Source organism: Narcine bancroftii, chromosome 2 (genome assembly GCF_036971445.1).
Source record: "Narcine bancroftii isolate sNarBan1 chromosome 2, sNarBan1.hap1, whole genome shotgun sequence".
NCBI lineage: Eukaryota > Metazoa > Chordata > Chondrichthyes > Torpediniformes > Narcinidae > Narcine > Narcine bancroftii.
Window position 1 is genome coordinate 193,412,290 of NC_091470.1, and position 18,218 is coordinate 193,430,507.

Consider the following 18,218-nt stretch of genomic DNA (forward strand, 5'->3'; position numbering starts at 1 on the left):
TAGCCTCGGGGATGATGCCAGAGGATTGGAGGATTGCGCACATCGTTCCATTGTATAAAAAGGGTTCAAGGAGTCAATTATCGGTCTGTAAGGGGGCAAACTAATGGAAAATATTCTTAGAGATGGTATATATAATTATCTGGATAGACATGGTGATGAGGAACAGTCAACATGGATTTGTGCATGTTTGACAAAACTTGTTGAATTTTTTTGAAGAGGTTACCAGCAAAATTGGTGAGGGTAAGGCAGTGGATGTTGTCTATATGGATTCCAGTAAGCCTTTTGACAAGGTTCCACACAGAAGTGTTAGAAATAGAAGTACCTTTAAAGAAATTGCTCGAGACAAAAATTGAGAACAAAGAACATTTATTACAGCAACAATGCAAAGTTGGGTGCTTCCCCTTACCCTGGGAATACACACATACACTGGGGCTCACCCAACTTTTATACAGTAAATTTCAGTATCAGAATATCCTCCCCCTTACATTCTTCTGCCCCCTGGATGGGTTTGGCAGAGGCAATCTTTCCTGCCTACGTGCAGTTTCAGTATACTTGGAGGACCAGGGGGTATCCTGTCGGTGTCTTCTTATGCCATTATTCCCATTGTCCTTATTCACATCCTAGCCCTTGTCCCCATTCACACCTTCCCGACTCTCAGGGCTACAGTCCCTTCATCTGCAGGGTTCGTTAATCTTGTCTAGGGTTTACTAGTTAAATATACATACTTGAAAAATCTGTTGTATGGCTTACTAATTATATATGTATAACTTCCTAATACTATCTAAGGTCTTCTAATTATTTATGCAAGCCTTGCTAATTCTATCTGAGGCTTGGCGACCCTTATCTCATTCAGACTAACTCTGCTTCTATTCTCAATTGTCTGTCCTTCTCTCCTTCATTCAGTGAACTTGCTGGTGTAGGAGATTCTTATCTTACTCCGACAGTGTCAGCTTCCTGCCTTCTAATATCCATGTCTCATGTTGTTTGCACTGGCTTCATTCAATTACTTATGTATCAATTTTATTTTCTTCATTTCTTCATGTTCATATTACAATGTCAGTTTTTCTCATCTCTCACAATCCTCACTTTTCTTTTAGATCAGTAATACTGATCTCACGCAATGATCAGTGTTACTGATCTCAGTGTTACTGGTCTCTCACAATCCTCCGTTTTCTTTTAGATCAGTATCACTGATGTGGTAGAGTGGAACATGTTGGTTTTCCCAGCTGGTCAATAAACGGATAGCAGTTTCCATGTCCTCAGAAAGATGTTGGGAATCGTACATCCTTTGGGTGAAAGCGTTCTGGCGAAAGGGTAGATGAGTTAAACGATGTGTAACAGTCTGTATGTAGGGAAGCAGTAAGATGGTGAGAGCAATAAGTCCAGCTGTTAAAAGGGTTGCGATGATCAGACTCCAGTAACCCGTGAAAAGTCCAGTCCATCCCGCAGAGGACCGAGGTTGCAAAGTCTGTCCCTGGGCATGGGAAGTTTTTCGACGTCCTGAAGAAGTGCTCATAACCGCCTGCCTGTTGTGAGTAGTGTCTTTAAAGAGTCCTTCACAAGTGCTGCGTTCAGCAGCGAAGCTGTAATCGAGAGGCAGGCGGTTTTGTTGAAGTGTGTCTGTTAAACGTTGTTTATCTTCAGCCCGTAACCTCAGGGCCATTGTGTTGTGTTGGATGATAATGCCCAAGGCTGCATGGAGTCTGATTAGATGTTTCAGATGGCAAGGAGCGTTAGCGATCTGTAGCTGCTGTTGCCGTTTAAAAGTGGAACTTCCCTTAACGATGCAGTAGAAAGGATTGTGAATGCCGGCGGAACCCAAAGGATGTTTGAGAAAAGACCAGTCTGGGAAGGATTGTGTATTACGGGCAGAGATGTGTGTGACAGTATGAGAAGTCGAAACCTGTCTGTTAACATTAGCAAACGTCTTTTCTTTCTCTCTGTGACCAATGCATTGGTTACTAGCATTCAGTGTGAGTGTGTCATATCGCTCTCTTCGTGCTACAGATTTAGAACTGAAACCTTTAAAATCTATGTGGGAAGTTAAGTGATGGTCTGTAGAGCTGTTCTGATCCCCTGGTCTGTATTGGAATCCCTTATTAAAACATATCTTACTATGGCTAAAAACTAAATCTACAGCTTGTCTAAACTCTAACGGAAAAAAATTGTGACCTCTGCTGCCCCTATTCCAGGAGGACTTAATACATTGTGAGTAATTAAGTGATGTCCCAGAAATGGAGAAGCAACAATTAAACAATACAATAAAGAATAAAAACAACATTACGGCACTTTTTCACGGCGTAGTGTAAGTTTCAGGTCAGAAGGATGAGGCACTGCACGCCAGGTGGAGGGTTGAGTTTGACTGTCGTGGTTCTGTGGTTCGGTAGCTGGTTTAATCCGTTGGATGTGGGTCCAGCCTTTTTCTCTTGTTCGCACGGCAGCGTCTGAAATCAAAAGTACACAGTAGGGACCATCCCAGGCAGGTTTCAGTTGGTTATCTTGCCATGCTTTGACATAAACCCAATCATCAGGTTTAATAGAATGGATAGGAAATTCTAGGGGTGGCGTTTGGGCTAATAATCCCTTCTGTTTCAGGTCGTGTAGAGAAGTAGAAAGACCCTGTAGAAATTTGGAAATGTATTGATCATTAGCCTCAGGGATAGGGGTATCAGTGTGGAATCCCATAAATGGAAGTCCAAACATCATTTCATATGGTGAGACTGCAAGGTCTTTACGAGGGGCTGTGCGAATTCTAAGCAGGGCTAATGGTAAAGATTTAATCCAAGTGAGGCCAGTCTCCTCATGAAGCCGAGTGAGTTGATTTTTCAAGGTTTGATTCATTCTTTCAACTCGACCTGAACTTTGGGGGTGCCATGGGGTATGTAGTTGCCAGTCTATTCCCAGTCTCTTGCAGACACCCTGGAGAACCTGGGAGGTAAAATGTGTTCCTCTGTCTGAATCAATGGTTTGAATCAGACCATATCTTGGAATCACAGATTCAATAAGTATTCTGATTACAGTGAGAGCTCGATCATTGGGGGTGGGGAAAGCTTCAACCCATCGTGTAAAATGATCTACTATGACTAGAAGAAATTTGTAAATACCAATTTTAGGTAGTTCTGTAAAATCAACTTGTATGCGCTGAAACGGGCGAACTGCGATGTCACGACCACCAGGCAGTGCAGGGCGCATAGATTTCTTATTAATTCTCTGACAAATTGGACAGCTGCGAGTGGAAAGTTTAGCAATTGTGTAAATACCGGAGCAGTAAAAAGATCGTTGAAAGGCATCCACAAGCGCCTGAGTTCCCCAATGTGTCTGTTGGTGTAGCTGATCTATCTCTTGGCGGGTTAATGCTTTGTTAAGGACTTGACGTCTGTCTACTGTCCACCACAACCCGTCGGCAGTTTGGCGAAATCCCTGATCTTTCAATGAGATCTCCTCTTCCCGTGAAAAGATGGGGGTTTTTTTAATCTCTAGTGGTATGGGCAGCAATAGGTGGATGTGAATATTTTTCGTAAGTGCAGCCTGTTTGGCAGCTGCATCAGCCTGTCTGTTGCCGTTAGCTTCAGGACTGTCACCACTTTGATGTCCTCGGATATGTACTACTGCTATTTCAGTCGGGAGCGTCAGAGCATCTAGGGATTGGACAATTAAGTTTTCATGGGCTAACTTTTGTCCTTTACCAGTTATCATTCCCCGTTCTCTCCAGATCTTCCCAAAGGTGTGGACTACACCAAAAGCGTATTTAGAGTCAGTGTAGATAGTGCCTATTTTGTTCTCTAAGCCGTGGAGTGCTCTACATAGGGCGTATAATTCACAGGATTGCGCTGACCAATGACCAGGGAGGCGACCAGCTTCAATCACTAGTCCTTGATTCCCATCCACTACACTGTACCCACTATAGCGAGTTCCTGCAATGCAGCGTGAAGAGCCGTCAATAAACCACCTTTCACCTTCTTTTAAAGGGACATCAGTTAGATCTTCCCTAATCTTAGTTTGTAGGTCTATGACTTCTAAGCACTCATGTTCCAATTCATTTGGGGAATTGTCCAAATTAGGTGTAACGAGGAAGGCTGCTGGGTTAAGGGTTTTAGTCGTGAGGAGGGTCAAATCATCCCTATCCATTAGGATCGTTTCATATTTTAAAATTCTAGGGTCTGTGAGCCATCTCCCAGCACGTTGTAACAGAATAGTGCGGACTGTGTGAGGGGTGTGAACTATCATAGGGGCGCTGAAAGTAATCTTCCGTCCTTCCTCAACTAAAACAGCAGTGGCTGCGATGGCTTGTACACATTCTGGCCAGCCACGACAAACGGGGTCTAAAATCTTTGATAGATAAGCAACTGGTTGTCTATAGCCTGCCCTGTCCTGGGTTAGTACTCCGGTGGCTACACCTCCCTTGGCATTAGTATATAAATCAAAAGTCTTATTTAAGTCGGGTAGTGCCAAGACTGGGGCACGCGTGAGGCTATGTTTAACGAAGTCAAAATGTTTGATCTCATCGTCTGTCCAGACTAGAGGTACGGTCTCTATAGTCGTGAGTTTATCGTAAAGAAATTTGACAAGGCTAGAATAATTTTCCATCCAGATTCTACAGAATCCCACTAAGCCAAGGAATTTCCTAAGTTCCTTGGCATTTTTGGGAGGGGGAATTTGCAGAATACCACGTATCCTCTCTGGACTTATTTTCCTAGTTCCCTGACTTACTAGATGACCTAAGTATTTAACTTCTGATTGAACAAATTGTAATTTGGATTCGCTCACTCTAAGACCTTTCTTTTCTAAAAAATTTAAAAGGGCAACAGTAAATTCTTTAGCCAATTCGTATGTTCTTCCTGTAATTAACAAGTCGTCTACGTATTGTATTAGCTGACAATTGTCTCTCCGTGGAGCCTCATCTAATATCTGTTCCAGGACTTGACCGAATAAATTTGGAGATTCTGTAAAGCCCTGAGGAAGGACAGTCCATCGGTATTGATTTTTACGTCCAGTAAAAGGGTTTTCCCATTCAAAGGCAAACATGTCTCTGCTTTCTGTTGCTAAGGGACAGGTCCAGAAAGCATCTTTGAGGTCAATTACACTAAACCATTTACTCTGGGGATCTATTTTACTCATGATCGTATAGGGATTAGGTACAACAGGGTGGCGGGTGAGAATGATTTTGTTCAACTCCCTTAAGTCCTGTACTAATCGATAGGTACCGTCAGGTTTCTGGACAGGTAAAATTGGGGTATTAAAGGGTGACATACAAGGTTCGAGTATACCATCCTTAAGCAGCTGGTCAATTACGGGCTGCAGACCTTTGCGGCCAGCCATAGGAATTGGGTACTGTTTTCTTCTAATAGTTTGTCGCGAGTCTTTTAAAGTGACTTGGAGGGGAGGAATGTCTAAAATTCCTCTATTGCCTTTTTCTGCCCATACTTTTGGATTGATAAGTTCTCGATCTTCCTCGCTTAAAATATAAAATTGAACCCCGATGCCTGATTCTAGTGGTCTGGTACCGATAGCCAATTGGTCCTGTAAGTCTCGTCCTAATAAGCATACCCCAGCCTGGGGAAGTAGTAGAAGATCCTCTACTATTACCTTATTTCCCATTTGGATTCTGACCTCTCTTAATACAGGGACTGTGAATTCTCTTCCTCCCACCCCTGAAACTATCATTGTCCCTTCTATTGTAACCCCCTTTGGTTGGTGTAAGATACTAGATCGGGCTGCTCCAGAATCAACTAAAAATATCATGTTGTCACTGTGGGGTCCTATGCATAAATTAACTAATGGTTCTCCGTGCAGCCCCACAGTGTGTATTGACTGAGAACCGTGACCCCCCTATTCATAGTCTGCTTCCATCAGGGCATAGGATCGTGTGTCCCTGGCTCGCAGTGGGCAATCCTTTTTAAAGTGTCCTTCCTTTTTACAATGGAAACATACAAATGTTCCCGTTTCCCAATCTCTACCTGGGTTTCTAAGGTGCCCTGGGAAGGGTCGTCGTCCCCGGAATCCTCCTCTACTCCTCCATCCACTGGGGTCCGCACTTCCCCACCCGTGGCTTCCCTCACGGCATACAGGAGCTGGCACACAGTCCCTATCCTTTTTAGGTCGCTCATCTACTACCTCTCTGACTGCTTGGATTAATGTCTTTGCCTTCCCTATTTGCTTATCTTCAGACCTCTGGACGAATGCTTTTTGTGCGATCTGTAGAAGCTGGGTTATTCCCTGCTCATGCCAATTTTCTGTCTTTTGTAACTTTCTTCTAATGTCTGGGGCTGAGTTGGTAACAAAACCAGTTAGTACCAATTGTTGCCCTGCCGGGGATTCTATGTCGAGACCCCCATATTGCTGTATTGCAGTACGTAATCTGTTCAGAAATGCGGAAGGGGTCTCGTCGGGACCTTGGGGAACCTCAAAGGCTTTCTTGAAATTCTGTCCCTTTGGGACAGATTCCTTGATTCCTCTTATCATATTAACCCTGTATTCTTCCATCAGTACCCGACCAACATTGGTATTTTTATCCCAATTAGGTCTTGCCAAGGGGAATTTAGTTTCTCCTGGTACCACATCTAGTCCCCCTTGGTGATCCCTATCCCAGACTTTAATCCCTGCCTGGCAGATCATCCCACGCTCATCCAAAGTAAACAGGGTCCTAAAGATAGATGTTAACTCCTCCCAAGTATATAGATTTGGTCCCAGAAATTGGTCTAACTGTTCAGCACATCCCTGGGGATCTTCTATCAGGGAGGTAAGTTCTTTCTTAAAGTTACGCACTTCAGTACTGGTCAGGGGCACATTAACGAAACCGAGACCCTCTCCTACGGGAACCTCCCGCAGGGGTCGCATCCAGTTGGTTTCTGGCTGATTTGGTCTGGGTTCCTGCTCCCTGGGAGATGGATTGGGGGGCTCTGCCCTTTCTTCCTGAAGAGTCTCACAATGTTCTGAATTAAATTCTCCTCTCTCTCCTGTAAATCGAGTGCTTTGTGAGCGAGTCATCATACCACTCCTGCTCTCTTCTCTCTTCTCTAGTGGTGGGGGAGGTGGGGAAGGTGCAGAAGGGTAGGTTATAGGAGGGGGAGGAAAGATAGGAGCCGGCATAGGAGGAACATAAGGTGGAGGGAGGGAATGTAACACATCCCACCCTTGTGGTTCAGGGACAAAAGGTTCCTCCTCTCTCTTATCCCTGTACTCTTTTTCTTTCAAAACCAATTGATCAAACGATCCCCTAAGCCAGCAGGCTGCATATTCTCTGCTCTCTAGGTTATCTCTCTGGTTTTGATAGAGCCAGATGTTCAATGCTTGACACATCCAGTCATCCTCGGATCCGAGTTTTGGCCAGTACACAGAGCTCCCTTTTATCGGGTATTTAACCCAGTCCCTACAACAATACCTGACCATGGTCAGTTTGTCCTTTCCACGGGTCCTTTCCGTGCCCCACTCAGATAACATCAACCCAAGCGGGCTGTGTGTAGTTATCTGATCCTCACATCCTGAACCAGGACTCTCTTCCTTGCTACCTGTATTTCCCATACTGAAAGGCAAGTAAAATTCCTCTTACCAGGTTCCAGTAGCAAGGTTCTAGCGCGCTTCCTTAACGTTTCTTCCGTCGTTTGTTCTCAATGCCTCTTCTCGGACATCACTCGCTTCATCCACTGACCAGTCACCCGTCGTCCGTGAGTCCAGCTGAATCAGCTGGGGTGCACCTACTCTCGTCGTCGGGGTACTCTATCAGTGGAGGGAGTGTGATCCCGGACGAGCCCCCATTTGTTAGAAATAGAAGTACCTTTAAAGAAATTGCTCGAGACAAAAATTGAGAACAAAGAACATTTATTACAGCAACAATGCAAAGTTGGGTGCTTCCCCTTACCCTGGGAATACACACATACACTGGGGCTCACCCAACTTTTATACAGTAAATTTCAGTATCAGAATATCCTCCCCCTTACATTCTTCTGCCCCCTGGATGGGTTTGGCAGAGGCAATCTTTCCTGCCTACGTGCAGTTTCAGTATACTTGGAGGACCAGGGGGTATCCTGTCGGTGTCTTCTTATGCCATTATTCCCATTGTCCTTATTCACATCCTAGCCCTTGTCCCCATTCACACCTTCCCGACTCTCAGGGCTACAGTCCCTTCATCTGCAGGGTTCGTTAATCTTGTCTAGGGTTTACTAGTTAAATATACATACTTGAAAAATCTGTTGTATGGCTTACTAATTATATATGTATAACTTCCTAATACTATCTAAGGTCTTCTAATTATTTATGCAAGCCTTGCTAATTCTATCTGAGGCTTGGTGACCCTTATCTCATTCAGACTAACTCTACTTCTATTCTCAATTGTCTGTCCTTCTCTCCTTCATTCAGTGAACTTGCTGGTGTAGGAGATTCTTATCTTACTCCGACAGTGTCAGCTTCCTGCCTTCTAATATCCATGTCTCATGTTGTTTGCACTGGCTTCATTCAATTACTTATGTATCAATTTTATTTTCTTCATTTCTTCATGTTCATATTACAATGTCAGTTTTTCTCATCTCTCACAGAAGGTTCAATCATTGGGTGTGAATATTGAAGTAGTAAAATGGATTCAACAGTGGCTGGATGGAAGATGCCAGAGAGTGGTGGTGGAGAACTGTTTGTTCGGCTGGAGGCCGGTGGCTAGTGAATCTGTACTGGGTCTGTTGTTGTTTTTAATATACATTAATGATCTAGATGATGGGGTGGTAAATTGGATTAGTAAGAATGCAGATGATAGGTGAGGATGTGGATAGTGAGGAAGGTTTTCAAATCTTGCAGAGAGAGATTTGGGCAAGTTAGAAGAGTGGGCTGAAAGTTGGCAAATGGAGTTTAATGCTGACAAGTGTGAGGTGCTACATTTTGGTTGAACTCATCAAAATAGGACAAATGGTGAATGGTTGGGCATTAAAGAATGCAATTGAACAGAGAGATCTAGGATTAATGGTCCACAGTTCCCTAAAGGTGGAATCTCAGGAGGATGGGATAGTGAAGGATTAGAATTCTGGCCTTCATCAATCAGAGCATAGAATCTAAGAGTTGGGAGGTCATGTTAAAATTGTACAAGACCCTGGTGAGGCCAAATTTGGAATATTGTGTTCAATTCTGGTCACCACATTATAGGATGTGAACAAAATAGAGTTTAGAGAGTGTTAGAAACAGAATTACCTTTAAAGAAATTGCTCGAGACAAAAATTGAGAACAAAGAACATTTATTATACAACAATGCAAAGTTGGGTGCTTCCCCTTACCCTGGGAATACACACGTACACTGGGGCTCACCCAATTTTTATACAGTTTATCTCAGTATAGGAATAACCCCCCCTTACATTCTTCTGCCTCCTGCTGGAGAGGTTTGGCATTAGGCAATCCTGCCTACGTGCTGTTTCTGTGCTCTTGGAGGACCAGGGGGTATCCTGTCGGTGTCTTCTCGTGCCATTATCCCCATTGTCCTTATTCACAACCTTGCCCTTGTCCCCATTCACACCCTTCCAACTCTCAGAGCTACAGTCCCTTCATATGCAGAGTTCGCTAATCCTGTCTAGGGTTTACTAATTAAATATGCATAACTTGATAAATCTGTGTATGGCTTACTAATTATATATGTAGAACTGGCTAATACTGTCTAAAGGTTTTCTAATTATTTATGCAAGCCTTGCTAATTCTATCTGGGGCTTGGAGACCCTTATCTCGTTCAGACTAACTCTACTTCTATCATCAATTGTCTGTCCTTATCTCCTTCAGTTAGTGAACTTGCTGATTCTCTAGGAGATTCTTATCTTACTCAGACAGTGTCAGCTTCCTGCCTTCTAATATCCATGTCTCATGTTGTTTGTACTGGCTTCATTCATTTACTTATGTATCAATTTTATTCTCTTCATGTTCATATTGCAATATCAGTTTTTCTCATCTCTCACAAGAGGATCCACCAGATGATACCTGGGTTTCAGCACCTAAGTTATAGAGAAAGGTTAAACCAGTTTGGTCTTTATTCCTTGGAATGTAGAAGGCTGGGGGGGGTGGGGGGGGGGTCGAGCGGGATTTGATAGAGGTCTTTAAAATGTTGAGGGGGATAGACAGAGTAGATGTGGATATACTTTTACCATTGAGGAGAGGGAGATTCAAACAAGAGGACATGAGCTGAAAGTTAGGGGGCAAAAGTTTAGGAGCACCAGAAGGGGAAGCTTCTTTACTCTGAGAGTAGGGTTTGTGTGGAATGAGCTTCTGGTGGAAGTAGGTACAATATTATCTTTTAAGAAAAATGTGGATGTAAAAGGTATGGAGGGTATGGATATAAACAAAATAGAGAGAGTGCAGAGAAGGTTCACGAGAATGTTGACAGGATTTCAAGGTTTGAGTTACAGGGAAAGGTTGTGCAGACTGGGGCTTTTTTCTCTGGAGCGTAGAAGATTGAGAGGGGACTTGATAGAGGTGTTTAAGATTTTAAAAGGGACAGACAGAGTAAACGTGGATAGGCTTTTTCAATTAAGAGTGGGGGAGATTCAAACTAGAGAGCATGGTTTAAGATTGAAGGGGGAAAATTATAAGGGGAACATGAGGGGAAATTTCTTTACGCAAAGGGTGGTGGGGATGTGGAATGAGCTTCCGACAGACGTGGTCGAGGCGGGATCATTGGTTACATTTAAGGAAAGACTGGATAGTTACATGGATAGGAGAGAACTGGAGGGGTATGGACCGGGTGCTGGTCAGTGGGACTAGGAGGGTGGGGATTTGTTACGGCATGGACTAGTAGGGCCGAACTGGCCTGTTCTGTGCTATAAGTGGTTATATGGTTATGGGCAGAATGCAGGTCAGTAGGACTAGGAGAGGGAAGTGTTTCGGCATGGGCTAGAAGGGCTGTGCTGGAATTGTTATATGAAATGATGGTGACTCTTTACTTCCTGGACGCTGCGTGTCCTGCTGAGTTTCTCCAGCATGTTTGTGCGTTGACTCAACTCCAGTGTCCATGGATATTCGTGGATGTTACGCCCACAATACTTGGCCTCTCTCACTCACATGCCTCTTATGTTGGGACAGGTTGAGAGTCCGAATCAGGGAGCTCAGAGCCTCTACAGTCAAATTTCATCCCGATATCCAAACTTCAAAGAGAAAATGTAAGTCCAATGAGGGGGTGAGTCTTTGCTCCCCCCATCCAAGGGAGAAAATTCTGACTGCCACGTCTGTGCCTCCTGCCTTTATTGGAAAGGAGGGGGTGTGTGGGAAATGGCGGGGATGTGTGAGAAACTGGATAGATGGAGGGGAGGGGTATATGAGAGACAGAATCAACGGAGAGGAGGGATGTATGAGAGACAGTCAATGGAGGGAGGGGGTGTGTGAGAGACAGTCGATGGAGGGGAGAAAGAGTGTGGGGAAAAAAAGTTGAGAATCACTGTTCCAGACCCAATTGTTTCTGAAATGTTTTGCTTGAGAAAAATTCCTTTGGAGTTCTGAAACCATGCACATAATGAGTCAATGAGGGACGATTAAAGCAGGGGTTTTCAAACTTTTTCTTTCCACTCACATCCCACTTTAAGTGATCCCTTGGTCATCGGTGCTCTATGATTAGTACAGGATTGCTTAAGGTGGGATGTGGGTGGAAAGAAAAAGTTTGAAATCCAGACTCTAAATCATAGATTCTCAAAGTGAGGCATAGAAATATTTTGGGAGTTCACCCCGCTGCGTCGATCTGTTCCGGGGAGCTCGCGCCGCTGCATGCATCTGTTCCGGGGAGCTCGCGCTGTTGTATATTCAAAATAAGCAGACCATGCAACCAAAAGAATCATCAATTTTCAGTGGGAAGTTTGGGATTATACCTGCTGTACACAATGAACGTGCCACTTTTTTTTGCCTCCTATGCTGACAGACTTTGACAAATTAATCAATGAAAGCAATTGAAGCTCATTTGAGGGTAAAACATCCTAACCATGTCAATTCAAAATTGGAATATTTTAAATCGCCTAAAGAGAAGTTTGAAAATAGATCAAAAATCACTTCATTATTCCCTGTGCAAACTACTACCCTTGAAGCTCGCTATGAAGTTTCTCTGCTGATAGCAAAACATGGGAAAAATCATACGATTGGGGAGAGACCAATTAAACCCTCAATATCATTTTTTTCTCAAAACATTTCTGCAAAAAGATGTCCGAGCGATGCCATTGAGTAACAGTACTGTTTGCAACAGAATAGATGGGTCAAGATGTCGGAGAACAGCTTATTGAAAAGTTGAAATCACAAAACTTCTCAATACAACTGGATGAATCTACCATAAGGGACAGTGAGGCTCTGTTACTGGCATATGTGAAATATATTGATCAGGAAGAGTTTCAAGAGAGAGGTTGTTTTGTGAATCATTGGAAACAACCTCTATCTACAGCTCAAAAATTATTTAGATGAAAATGAAATACCAAAAGGAAAGATTGTATCTTGTGCTGCAGATGGTTAAAATTAATGAAGGATGTTGATTGTGCTTTGTGGTATCCACCAAGAAAACTTAGTGGCCAAGAAAGTTTCCCCTGTTCGACATGCATTCCGTGACCAAGTGTATCAACACCATCACAGCTAATGCCAAATGTAAATGTCTGTTTTTTAAGCAGTTTTGTGTCGATTAAAAATGCAGAACATGTGAGATTATTGCTTCACACTGAAGTAAGGTGGTCATCAAAGGGAAACTGCTTCAAAAGGTTTATGGAACTGTTAGATCTCTTCAGCGAGTTTTCGAAGGACAAACCTGTCATGAAGCTCTTGCTAACAACAGATGGCAAAACTTGATGGACATTTTTTGAGAAACTAAGTACATTGAACAAGCAACTCCAAATTGCAAATATGACACTCGTTAATGCAAAAACAAAGATATTTGGATTTGTTTCCCTTCTAGAATTATGCAAAGGAATATTTCTGCAAGAAATTTCAGTCAATTCTAGTGGTTGAATAAGTGTGAGGTAACTCATGGTCATTGTTGACCATTTGAAAACATTGGTTACTGACTTCAAATGATAGATTTTGTGATTTAAAGGCAATGGATTTTCCCTCTTGGTTAACTCAACTGTTTCTGGTGGACTTAACTGAAATCCCAGTGCAAAACCAAGAGGAGTTACCTGAGTTGCAATATGATGAATCTATGAAAACTCTGTTCAAAATTAAAGGAACCAGGATAACGAAATCGAAAAGAAAGACCCAAACTAGACTACTGTAGCAAGGGAAACTATTGATTCATTTTCCATCGTCTTGTTTAGTAGAATGTGGCTTCAGTGCTGTTAGTGATCAGCTACAAGCTAAGAGGAACTGACTGGAAATTACAGAACATGGCGATTTAAGGTTGAAACTAACAAAATTAGTCCCTTGAATAAAAAAAATCTGCAGCCAGCACAAGGGGCAAGGTTCCCACTGATGCTAGTTGATGCTAGTTGTTGAGATGGTTGACGTACTGAAGTAATAGTTGAATATGAAACATGTTCCAGTGTATTCCCGACCTTAATTGCATTGAAATAGGCTTGCAGTAAATGATTTAATTAAAACTTATTTTGAATACATAACTTCTTTCTGCTAATGGTGAGGTGTACGTTTTTTTTAAAGTTTAAGTGGGGCCTTGGGCAAAAAAAGGTTGCAAACCCCTGGTTTAGATTGTGGTCCTTGCCCACTGTGCCCTCACGTTGGCTGGACCAAGCCCCAGTGTGTCTCTCCTGCAGCCAGTCGGCAGCAACCCTTCACCAAGGGAATCTTGTACTCGAGGATATCGTGGCGGATTAACCCAGACGGCATGGTTAGCGTGAATATTACAGCGCTAGCAACCCAGGAGTGAAGAGTTTGTATGTTCTCGCCGTGACCTGCACAAGTTTCCTCTGGGAGCTCCCAAAGACGTCCTGGGGTTAGTAGGTTGGTTCATTGGTCACACAAGGTGTGAATTAGGAGTCACAGGTTACCATGCTGTATGTCTAAATTAAAACAACTTGGATAGAGTAACGCGAGGCAGGGAGTTCTTAATCATCTGTGTGTTCTCCCCGCAGCATCCAGCACCTCACCATGGACAGCAGTGCCTATCCCTTCACAGCCTTTGCTGGTATCCCTGCCATGGAGATCAACTACAGGGAGGTGAGTGGCTCATTGCAAAGGGCACTGGAGAAGGTACAGTCCCCTTCCTTGGGCAGGGCACTGGGTGCTCACCATTCACCTGTAGAACCATCAAGCACCACAGACTTCTAGTCTATGCCAAACTAATTTTTCTATTTTTCTGCCCAGTCCAACTGATCTCCACCCAGTCCATAGCTCTCCATACCCCTCCCATCCATGTACATGTCCAAATTCTTCTTAAATGTTAAAATTGAGCCCTCATTCACTACTTCAGCTGGACACATTCCACACTCCCACCACTCTCTGTGTGAAATAGTTCCCCCTCATGTTCCCCCTAAACTTTTCCCCTTTCACCCTTAAATCATGACCTCTGGTTTGTATCTTACCTACCCTCAGTGGAAAAGGCCGACCAACATTTACTCTGTCTATCCTCCTCATAATTTTAGATACTTCGATCAAATCTCCTCTAATTCTTCTGCACTCCAGGGAATAAAGTCCAAACCTGTTTATCCTTTCCCTGTAACTCAGTTCCTAAATTTACTAGGCAACAACCTAGTAAATCTTCTCTGCCCTCTTTCTATCTTATTGATATCTTTCCTGTAGTTCTGTGACCAAAACTACACACAATGCTCCAAATTTGGCCTCATCAATGTCTTATACAACTTTACCATAACATCTCAACTCCTGAACTCAATACTTGGATTTATGAAGGCCAAAATGCCAAAAGCTCTCTTTACAACCCTAAGTGTAGAAGAATGAGGGGAGATTTGATCGAGGTATTTAAAATTATGAGGCGGACAGACAGAGTAAATGTAAGTCAGCTTTTCCCACTGAGGGTAGGTGAAATGCAAACTGGAGGACATGGGTTAAGGGTGAATGGGGAAAAGTTTAGGGGGACTTCTTCACACAGAGTGGTAGGGGCTTGGAATAAACTGAGGTGTGAATGTGGGCTGAGTTTTAATTTATCATTTTAAATATATTTTACAAATACAAGACATCAAGAGAACCCCTCCCTCCACCCCCTCCCCTCAATACGAGTCCTATTAAACAGAGAGATCAGAGAAAAAAAACATATCATCCCATTGTCAGTGTGAACAGTGAAACGTGGAGACAATAATCCCAGTATTCAGATCTTTACAGAGGTTGACTGACTGGCCAGTAGTGATCGTAACCCTAGATTGGCACCAGAATGCTCTAAATAAGGCTGCCAGATTTTTTAGGAAGGTGTTATTATCTCTTCCTGGGATTGTATGTGGGATGCAGCTGTTCATCTCCAGATACCACCTATCCATGGGTAGATGGGAGTGAGACTTCCATGTTCCTGGCCACACATTAGGCAATTTCTGAGAATTTAATTTGAGAATTAGTTAGTGATCTACCAACCATGGAAAAGGTTCCCAGAAGACAAAGCTCTGGGTCTCAATTTTAACATTTAAGAAGAATTTGGAGAGGTTTGCAGGTCAGTGGGACTAGGCTGAAAAACAGTTCAGCACAGACTAGAAGGGCCTGTTCATGTGCAGCAATGTTCTATGGTTCTCTAGGGTAGCTCTCTGAATGGAGAGACATGGGGACAGAGGGAGAGACCCGGTGGGGGAGGGGGAGGGGGGTTAACAGAAACTGCAGTATCTGACATGAATGCGGTTTGCTTGGTCATGGCATGTTGGTTCTCTCCACAGTTTGACCAGAACTACCCCTTCCTCAACACCAAGTTTGATACCTTCGACAGGCTGAACTGGAAGTTGAACAACAGGCTGGCTGACTTCAGTGGGGTTCTCGCAGAAATAATTGGCCAAATGGTGATCAAACTGTCCCACAGCAAGCTGCTTCCCCTGAACTACCACGCATACAGTGAAGTGATTCTCAAGTACATCATGCAGCTCCACATGTTGTCACAGGAACTGAAGGTAACTATGTACCACTGTCCTGTGTGGGATCTGTACAACACAGAACTTGCCTGTATAACGTCCCTCCGTGTCGAACTGAGCTATTCCAGGATGGCACAGTGTAGACCCAGGAGTGTGTGACGGGACAGTGCAGAGGGAGCTTCACTCTGTGACTGACCCCAGGAGTGTGTGGTGGGAGGGTGCGGAGGGAGGGAGCTTGTCTCTCTGCCTGTGATGAGACGGTGTGGAGGGAGGGAGCTTGACTCTGCGTCTGACCCCAGGAGTGTGTAATGGGACAGTGTGGAGGGAGCTTCACTCTGTGTCTGACCCTGGGAGTGTGTGATGGGACGGTGCTGAGGGAGCTTCATTCTGTGTCTGACTCCAGGTGTGTGTGATGGGACAGTGGGGAGGGAGCTTCACTCTAACAAACACATGGATGGGTGTCACTGCACCTCACATGTTCTCTGCCCTGACCCAGATGTGTCTGACATCAAAAAGCGTTTACAGATCTGAGGGGTCCAAAGTGTCTATTATTTTGTTCCAGTGGAATTTAAACATGTGGTTTCTCACCTAGAGCCTCGGTCCCCGCCTCCGCATCTCACCCCTCATCTCCTTTACACTTTCTCCTGCCCCTCTGTTTCCACCATCATGCCCCATCTCCCCCTCTCACCAATACTTCTTCTCCCTTCCACACAGAGCCGGGGCCTGACCGCCCAGTGGCTGTTTTCCGCCCGTGGGGACTTGGTCCGTGCAGCCGAACGCCTCACCAACCTGATCCGCTCGTCGGACCACGGGGAGGAGCGACTCATCCGCATTTACAACAACAAGATCATGAGGGTGAGTCAGGGAGGGAGGGGTGGAAGGAGCCCTCGCTGAGGGGTGGGGGGGAGACGAATGTGGGACAGGTGAGCATGAGAGGAGGGAGATGGGTGGCGGGGAGAGGGGGGGATGAGAGGGGAGGGGGAGACGGGGTTGCTGGGTACAGGGGTGGGGGGCAAGTCTGGCCCATCCCCGACCCCTCTGCTCTGACTCCCCCTCGCAGGTTGAGTTCTACTTCTTGTCGCAGTACGTGTCGGTGACAGACACCCCGTTCCGACACATCCTGCAGGGCCGCGGGAACCACACGCTGGAGGAGCTGTGCCGCCATTTCAATATGTTGCAGCTCGATCCGTCCCGATTCGACGAGAACATCTTCCGCCGGCAGCTGGCTCTCGTTACCTGGACCCTGCAGGGAGCGGCCAACGCGCTCAGTGGCGATGTGTGGAGTGTGGACAACAACTTCTAATGGGGTGGGGGGGGGGGTTAAGCAGAGTGAGTGGCTGTGATTATCCCCCCTCAGTGACGGAGTTTCTGAAACCCCACACCCTCCCTCATCACCCTAACTCCCCTCTTTCCTGGCTCCCACCCTCTCAAAATCTTGCTCAATCCTCCCTTCTCTCACCCTCCTCCCTCCAACACTCCCTGTCCCAAACTTCTCCCCCCCCACCACCTTGGTTCCCTAACATGCCCTCCCAGGCATCCCCCCGTTCCCTCAAACTCCCATCCTTACCAGACTCCACACTGTCTTCCTCCAGCACCCATCTCCCATCCACACCACCTACTCTTCCTGCTCCCGTCTCCCCTCCCCTTGCTCTACCGCTACCCCTACCCACCGTCACCATCTGACAACTCACGGCCACTTGGGGACTGCTCTGCCCCTCGCCTGCTGTGTCAGCAAGTCACACACATCACTCCCTATTTCCTTCCCAAAGCAGAGAGCATTCAGCCCATCTGATCTATGCTGGCCTGTAACCCACCCTTGCCATTTCCCACTCCTGCTTCATTCTATAACCCATGTTACTCAAGAAACTGGCAAAAGAAAATTGTGGAAAATAAATAGGTTAAAAACATGTGTTGAAATCTGGCATGCCTTGCTGTTAGTTCGCCAATCCATGCAACACTCAATCTCAAGAAACCAGAAATCTCATTTATCTGGCACCAACCATTCCCTGTATTTACACAACTAAGACCTTGGCTTTAACCCCGCCCTACCTCTTCAGATCCCCTTCTTTCCGGGAACCCAGATCCCCCCCCGCCCCTCTCCGGGAACCCAGATCCCCCCCCCGCCCCTCTCCGGGAACCCAGATCCCCCCCCCCGCCCCTCTCCGGGAACCCAGATCCCCCCCCCCGCCCCTCTCCGGGAACCCAGATCCCCCCCCCCCGCCCCTCTCCGGGAACCCAGATCCCCCCCCCCGCCCCTCTCCGGGAACCCAGATCCCCCCCCCG

At 45.2% G+C, this 18,218-nt stretch overlaps 1 protein-coding gene across 6 annotated transcripts in view; it reads left to right on the plus strand.

Annotated features, from left to right (window-relative positions):
• tfr2 (transferrin receptor 2) overlaps positions 1-17,842 on the plus strand; it is a 66,156-nt gene extending 48,314 nt beyond the window's left edge. For all 6 annotated transcript variants that reach the window (XM_069919800.1, XM_069919803.1, XM_069919801.1 and 3 more), the window contains exons 15-19: positions 11,041-11,117; positions 14,007-14,091; positions 15,747-15,974; positions 16,650-16,790; positions 16,996-17,842. In XM_069919800.1, coding sequence (XP_069775901.1) covers positions 11,041-11,117; positions 14,007-14,091; positions 15,747-15,974; positions 16,650-16,790; positions 16,996-17,238 — 774 coding nt within the window. In that variant the 3' untranslated portion in view covers positions 17,239-17,842. The remainder of the gene's footprint in view (positions 1-11,040; positions 11,118-14,006; positions 14,092-15,746; positions 15,975-16,649; positions 16,791-16,995) is intronic.
• The last annotated feature ends 376 nt before the right edge of the window (positions 17,843-18,218 follow it).